This window comes from Bubalus bubalis, chromosome 2 (assembly GCF_019923935.1).
Source record: "Bubalus bubalis isolate 160015118507 breed Murrah chromosome 2, NDDB_SH_1, whole genome shotgun sequence".
Lineage (NCBI taxonomy): Eukaryota > Metazoa > Chordata > Mammalia > Artiodactyla > Bovidae > Bubalus > Bubalus bubalis.
Genome location: NC_059158.1, coordinates 168,135,840 through 168,143,974, shown reverse-complemented (window position 1 = coordinate 168,143,974; position 8,135 = coordinate 168,135,840). Strand labels below are relative to the sequence as shown.

At 43.4% G+C, this 8,135-nt stretch overlaps 1 protein-coding gene across 1 annotated transcript; it reads right to left on the bottom strand.

The window, feature by feature from the left end:
• Positions 1–7,117: 7,117 nt before the first annotated feature.
• Positions 7,118–7,924, bottom strand: LOC123328591 (small cysteine and glycine repeat-containing protein 4). Its single transcript, XM_044926173.2, has one exon. The coding sequence runs from the start codon at positions 7,849–7,851 to the stop codon at positions 7,516–7,518; it is 336 nt and encodes a 111-aa protein (XP_044782108.2). The 5' UTR covers positions 7,852–7,924; the 3' UTR covers positions 7,118–7,515.
• Positions 7,925–8,135: the final 211 nt, after the last annotated feature.

Genomic DNA, 8,135 nt, shown 5'->3' with positions numbered 1-8,135 from the left:
GATCAAGACCATCCCCATGGAAAAGAAATGCAAAAAAGCAAAATGGCTGTCTGGGGAGGCCTTACAAATAGCTGTGAAAAGAAGAGAAGTGAAAAGCAAAGGAGAAAAGGAAAGATATAAACATCTGAATGCAGAGTTCCAAAGAATAGCAAGAAGAGATAAGAAAGCCTTCTTCGGGATCAATGCAAAGAAATAGAGGAAAACAACAGAATGGGAAAGACTAGAGATCTCTTCAAGAAAATCAGAGATACCAAAGGAACATTTCATGCAAAGATGGGCTCGATAAAGGACAGAAATGGTATGGACCTAACAGAAGCAGAAGATATTAAGAAGAGATGGCAAGAATACACAGAAGAACTGTATAAAAAAGATCTTCACGACCCAGATAATCACGATGGTGTGATCACTGACCTAGAGCCAGACATCCTGGAATGTGAAGTCAAGTGGGCCTTAGAAAGCATCACCACGAACAAAGCTAGTGGAGGTGATAGAATTCCAGTTGAGCTATTCCAAATCCTGAAAGATGATGCTGTGAAAGTGCTGCACTCAATATGCCAGCAAATTTGGAAAACTCAGCAGTGGCCACAGGACTGGAAAAGGTCAGTTTTCATTCCAATCCCAAAGAAAGGCAATGCCAAAGAATGCTCAAACTACTGCACAATTGCACTCATCTCACATGCTAGTAAAGTAATGCTCAAAATTCTCCAAGCCGGGCTTCAGCAATATGTGAACCATGAACTTCCTGACATTCAAGCTGGTTTTAGAAAAGGCAGAGGAACCAGAGATCAAATTGCCAACATCCGCTGGATCATGGAAAAAGCAAAAGAGTTCCAGAAAAACATCTATTTCTGCTTTATTGACTATGCCAAAGCCTTTGACTGTGTGGATCGCAATACAGGAGACTCCAGTTCAATTCCTGGCTCAGGAAATTCCCCTGGAGAAGGGATAGGCTACCCACTCCAGTATTCCTGGACTTGTCTGGAGGTTCATATGGTAAAGAATCCACCTGCAATGTGGGAGACCTGGGTCCATATAGTCAAGGCTATAGTCTTCCCAGTGGTCATGTATGGTTGTGAGAGCTGGATCGTAAAGAAGGCAGAATTCCAAAGAATGGATGGCTTCATACTGTGGTGCTGGAGAAGACTCTTGAAAGTCCCTTGGGCAGCAAGGAGATCAAATCAGTCAATCTTAAGGGAAATCAACCCTGAATATTCACTGGAAGGACTGATGCTGAACTCCAGTATTTTGGTCATCTGATACACACAGACAAATTATTGGAAAAGTCCCTAATGCTGGGAAAGATTGAAGGCAGAAGGAGAAGAGGGTGTCAGAGGATAAGATGGCTGGACAGCATCACCGATGCAATGAACATGAACTTGGGCAAACGCCGGGAGATGGTGAGGGACAGGGAGGCCTGGCATGCTACAGTCCGTGGGGTCGCGAAGAATCAGACACAACTGAGCGACTGAACAACAACAACAGTGTATGGGACATAAATATTATGTCTCTGTTGAAAAGTGCCCAACTCTGTCTTCTTTATGTTCATGGTCCTTCCCTTCCTCTCTGAGGGTAAAACTGACCTGGTACGTCTTTCCTTTGAAATGACTGCTCCAAACCATTTGCAAATATGGGCTTGAACAAGAGTGTGAACTCACACACACTCCCCACACCAAGAAAAGAAATAGGGTGGCCCACACAGTTCTCTATACACACAGCTAAAATGCCTGTCAAACAGCTGTTCCCTGAATGAACCTCGCTATCTGCCTCTGCAAGATCAGGATAAATGCTTATCTAGTGGTGGACCCTGGTAGCTCAGCTGGTAAAGAATCAGCCTGCCATGCGGGAGACCTGGGTTCAATCCCTGAGTTGGGAAGATCCCCTAGAGAAGGGAAAGGCTACCCACTCCAGTATTCTGGCCTGGAGAATTCCATGGACAGAGGAGCCTGGCAGGCTACAGTCCATGGGGTCGCAAAGATTCGGACATGACTGAGCAACTTTCACTTTCACTGGTGGACCCAAATCAAAGGAGCAATAACTTGAAGGTAGCTTGAAGTTGCCATGTTGAAGCCAGACACGGCTTTCAATTTTCCTATGAAACCTTTGCTGCTCTCTCCAAAGTATTACCAAGGGGCATAATTATAGGTTGGAAGACAGTTGATAACTTAAGCTTTTCATGTTTGAAACTGAACTCTTGATCTTCCTCAAAAAGATGCATTTGTCACAAACATCCCTTCCTGGTTACCCTCAGTTAACAGCAATCTCATCCTTTTGCACCGGCCTATAAGACCTGTGGTCATGTATGGATGTGAGAGTTGGACTGTGAAGAAGGCTGAGCGCCGAAGAATTGATGCTTTTGAACTGTGGTGTTGGAGAAGACTCTTGAGAGTCCCTTGGACTGCAAGGAGATCCAACCAGTCCATTCTGAAGGAGATCGGCCCTGGGATTTCTTTGGAGGGAATGATGCTAAAACTGAAACTCCAGTACTTCGGCCACCTCATTTGAAGAGCTGACTCATTGGAAAAGTCTCTGATACTGGGAGGGATTGGGGGCAGGAGGAGAAGGGGATGACAGAGGATGAGATGGTTGGATGGCATCACTGACTCGATGGATGTGAGTCTGAGTGAACTCTGGGAGTTGGTGATGGACAGGGAGGCCTGGCATGCTGTGATTCATGGGGTCGCAAAGAGTTGGACATGACTGAGCGACTGAACTGAACTGAACTGAAAAGACACTGATGCCACCCGGACTCCTGTTTCCCTCACACACATGATCTGGGTTTATCAGCAAGTCCAACAGACATTACCAGAGCCCAAAGCCTTCATATTCCACTCACCACCTCCATCCAGCAAGAACTTCCTCAAGATGGCGCAGTTTCTATTCCAGCCCCTCCAAAGTCAATTCTCAACGTGCTGTTGAGTCATGTTTTTACAATGAAAGGCAGGTGATCTCTTTTCTAAAATCATGCTCTTCCCAGGTTGCCAGCTCCAGTCACGGTCAAAGCTGAAGTTTACAATTATCTATAATGACACCCATGAAATGCAGTCCCCATCACCTTGCTGAACTCCCTATGCTCAGCACCCTCATTGACCTGCCCTCTCAATGCCCCCTCCCCACCGTTCACAATGCTCTTGTCCAATTAACTGGCCAGTTCATCCCTCCATCACTTTCTTTCTTTCTTCAAATGGCACTTTCTCTTTGAGTCCTATTTGGACTGCCCAATACAAAATTGAAATCCCACCCATCCTCTCTGCTATTCAAACCTCTTGTGCTCTGCTCTATTTCTTTTCTTTTGCATCACATTTTAATTTGCTTTGTTCTTTTTAAAAGACTTCAGAGGCCCAGAAAATGATGGACTATAATCTCTTTGGTTCATAATACACCCTAAGCATAGTTTTTCTTATTTTGCCAAGCATTTTAATAATTTATCAAGCTAGGATCTTAACAAGATAGCCTAACTATAAGGCTCCTCACCACCCCAACCCTGTAACCCCACACCCAGGCAAGTCCCTACCCTAATGCCTGTGCACATAATTCCTTTGATTTTCTTTGGTCATGGATTGCTTACAACTATATGCATTTTTTCTATGAATATGCTTCAATTTATTTGTTCATATCCTCTCCGGATAATGGGAAGTTCCATTGTTTCCAGGTTTTGCTATTTTTGACAATGGTGCTATGAACATTCTTGTATATATCTCCTGGAGACATATGCAAGAACTTACACACATTTATGAGTGGAATGCCTAAGTCTTATGGAAATAAATGAAGATCAATCAAAGAAAATGGGTAAAGGTTATTTATTCAGAGTTACTATGGCAAAGGGGCCACCTACCTTCACTGTGTTACGACAGAGACTCAAAGGCAAACAGAGGAGTGGGAAAGTTTTATGGTGGAAAAAGGGGAGGATCCATGTGGACCCGGATTGGAGGCTGTTGTTGTAAAGAAGCTGTTGTACAGTGGCTAACAAGAAGTAGGGTGTCTTATGTGATGGGTTAGACATACTTGACTTTCTCTGACTCGTCCTAAGTTAGAAGAAGGGGAAAAAATTAGGGAAGTTGTGAGCTATTAATCAAATTGCTATAGACATTATCATTTGACTTCCTGCACCCTTTGCTAGAGATACTTGGCTGCCTGGGCTGGTCATTTAGATAACCATGCCATTGGCATGCATGCAACACAGCAAGATCAGCCCAAGACTAATACTGAGTTGTCCACTAGATCTGAAGTTTCACATATATAATAAATATTTCTGTATAATTTATCTTCCTGAACTTTTTAATTATAAAGTAATTAATTTAATTATAATTATATTACTTCAATTATAAAGTAAATTGTACATATCTCCAAGTTAATTATTTGTTTCATCCTTTGCAACATTTAATAAACACTCATTCTTTGTAGAAAAATGTGTTAATATTTTCTAATGCTCTGTGATACTTCTTCAAAATTTGCATTGTGTTGTTCCTACATAAGCTCTCTGGAAATATCTATAAGCAACGGGACACATGAAAGCCCTCAAAGATCCATCAGGAATTCAGTACCTGCAAAGACAGTGTCTGGACAGAGCTTTTAGACAGTATGACCTTTATACTTGTGGATGTCAATGTGTGTATCCATATTTAAGGTGTATTTACTATTACAACTCCATTATCTATTATATTACAGTTATAAAAATCACCATGGTATGTAAGTTTCTAATTGCAGGAATGTTCTGAAGACAATGAAGTATATACAGCATCAGTTGTGTAAAAAGAAAAAAAAATCCTGAGGGCAAGAATTTTTATCTCTTTTGTTCATTGGAGTATTCTCAGTGATAGAACAGTGCCTAGTGCATTGCAGGCACTCAATATATATATGTAAAATGAAGGGATATGATGTATCTATAAAATATTATGTTACGGGTGCATATGTTTGATCTTGCCATTACCCTCACAAGTAAAGACTGCATCACTCAGATCTATGTCCCCTCCATTAATGCAGGTTGGCTTCCAGCTTTGGCTTATTTTTATATAATCCACTGCAACATGTACAATGTTTGGCAAAGTTAGTCATCACCAGGTATATGCTGAAGCAAATTCACTTATTTATATTATTAACCTTTGATGCACTATTAATGTGAAGGCTGGCAAATAGTAACAAGTAATAACCCCCCAGTAAGCAGGATCACTTCTCATTGTCTAGGGACATCTGAACACAGACTGGGCCGGGTGGGAAGGGCCTGTTTTTCCCTGAGCCTTGTTAAATCCTCCCACAGCCTCTTCCTAGAAGCACCCCTGTTGTTGTTATTGTTGCTGTTGTTTAATTGCTAAGTTGTGCCCAACTCTTTGTGACCCCCATGGACTGTAGCCTGCCAGGCTCTTCTGTCCATGGGATTTCCCAGGCAAGAATACCAGAGTGGGTTGCCATTTCCTTCTCCCAGGGATCTTTCTGACCCAGGGATCAAACCCACGTCTCCTGCATTGGCAGATGGGTTCTTTACCGCTGAGTCACCAGGGAAGCGCATGTCATTGTTTTTGCGTGTGTGCTGTAACCTTGCACCCAGAACCAGTGTCTTCTGAAGTTCTTTTCAATGCAACACTTCTCAAGTATCCACCTACTATGAGCATTGCCCAGGGGAGTGGGAAAGACACAGAGGGGAGGACCTCTGTGGTCCCAGCAAAGTCCAGAAGGAATAAGTCACCTTCTCAGCAACTGCCTGACCACTGATGCAGTGACCTGCCCCTTTCTTCATCTCTTGCTTTGACCAGGGAACAGATTTAGGTAGAAAATCCTAAGGGCACTGCATTCCGAGGGTGGGTTTATCAACATCGTACACTCTAAGTGGTTTCACCTTCAAGGCACTGTGAGAGATGTGATTGAAAGTACCTTGTTGTAACCTCTTCATTTTTATGTTCCTACAACGTTCACTTATGATAGAATATAATCAAAGTGGGTAGTGTTTCAGTAACTCACTGCTGCTGCTGCTGCTAAGTCGCTTTAGCCGTGTCCGACTCTGTGCGACCCCATAGATGGCAGCCCACCAGGCTCCTCCGTCCATGGGATTTTCCTGGCAAGAGTACTGGAGTGGGGTGCCATTGCCTTCTCTTACTAATAGATTTATTCACTCATGACCAGACCAGTATTTTATAATCATAATCTTCTGAAAGAAAGTTGACTAGTACTGGTAATGAAATTTTAAAATCTCACTAAATTGTAGTCAGATGTTAAACAAATAAGACCTACACAAATAAACTAAAATAACCAAGACCTAAACAAATGCATATTGCTTTAGGTTTTGAATTTCATCTGGCGGTAGACACAGATCAAAATCTGTTAGAAGGTTATCTAGGGGTAGAGAGAAAGTGATGTCATATGAGTTCATTGATATGGTGTTCCTAGAATCCTTTTTCTCACGTACATAAGAGGAGAGTTGAAGCCACAAATTTTTTTTAACTTATTATTGGAATATAATTGCTTTACAATATTGTGATGGTTTCTGCTGTACAGTGAAGTGACTCAGCTCTATGTATACATATATCCTCTCTCTGTTGAGCCTCTCTCCCAGCTCCCCATCCCACCCCATCCCCATCCCACCCCTCTAGGTGGTCACAGAGCACCAAATTGAGCTCTCTGTGCTAACAGCAGCTTCTCACCAGCTCCCTATTTTACACATGGTCGTGTATGTATGTCAGGGCTACTCTCTCAACTCGTCCCACTCTCTCCTTCCCCCACTGTGTTCACATATCCGTTCTCTACATCGGCGTCTCTGTTTTTGCCCTGCAAATAGGTTTACCAAAACCATTTTTCCAGATTCCATATATATGTGCTAATATACGATATTTTTCTCTTTCTAACTTACCTCCCTCTGTATAACAGGCTCTAGGTTCATCCACCTCATTACAATGGATTCAGATTCACTCCTTTTTATGGCTGAGTAACATTCCACTGTATATATGAACCACAACCACCAAATTTTTACCATCATGTGAAAACCTATTAGGGACAGATTATTCATTAATTACTTTAAATCCATCTCAGAAAACATCAGGGGGTCTTACTCACTTCAGTGGTTTTAGTTGCATCTTTGCATGAGACACATTCAAACAATGAAAAAAGAGGAGATATTGACACATTTTTGAATGCCAGTTTTATGGTTTATTAGGAAAAGAACTGTCTACAGTTTACAGAATCAGAAAATAGTAGCAGAGACAGAGAATGCAGAAACCACAGAGAGAAGGAGAAAGAGATAAAACAAACATTTCAACAGTAAAATTTCAAGAAAGCATAGCATTAAAAATCATCACTCCATTTTGTGGGGCTCATACTTGGGTGATGGATGGAGAAAGACTGTGTTGGTGTTTTTCATTTGGAGGCAGAATCTCAGTGACCAGAGGATATGAATTAAATTCCTCAGCCTGAGAATTCGTCTCAAGTCACCTATATGACATTCAAATCAGGGAGGACTGGCAGAAACAAAGAAAATCTTACCAACGAGACAGTTACCAGCAGCACCTTCCCAGAGGCCAGACTGGAAGCCTAGTGGCAGCATTGCTTCTGGCAGCAGCACTTCTGCTGGCAGCAGCCCTTCCCACAGCCACAGCCACACGAGTTGCAGCTGCAGGTGCGGCGGTGGCAGCAGACCACGGGGACGCTGCAGCAGCCCCCACAGCAGCCATAGCAGCAGGGGCAGCAGCTGGTGCAGCAGCCCACCCGGTAGCATCTGCAGCTGGTGCAGCTGCCACAGCCACCACCGCAACCACCACCGCAGCCACCGCCGCAGCCACCACCGCAACCACCACCGCAGCCACCGCTGCAGCCACCGCCGCAGCCACCGCCGCAGCCACCGCAACTTCCACAACCACAGCAGCCCATGGTGTCAGTAGAGAGGACTCAGGAGAGGTGAGGAGGGAGACTCAGGAGGTGAGGGAGGTCGAATGTCAGCTTCTGCTGGAGGGGACCCTTATATACCAGCTCTGGGAACGGGAGAGGGAAGACACATGACCACTTCCCTGTTGCTATTTGGCTCTGTAGTCATGGAAGAACGTCATAATATATTAATTAGTACCCTTTTTAGGAATGTCGGCAAGATTTACTAGATGATGTTTATTTTTCTAAGTCAAACACCCTAAACATTCCAGTGAGGGCCCCTGGGAGCT

Excerpts from the sequence above, each read along its gene's own strand:
- LOC123328591 (XM_044926173.2), bottom strand. The coding sequence starts at position 7,851 with ATGGGCTGCTGTGGTTGTGGAAGTTGCGGTGGCTGCGGCGGTGGCTGC.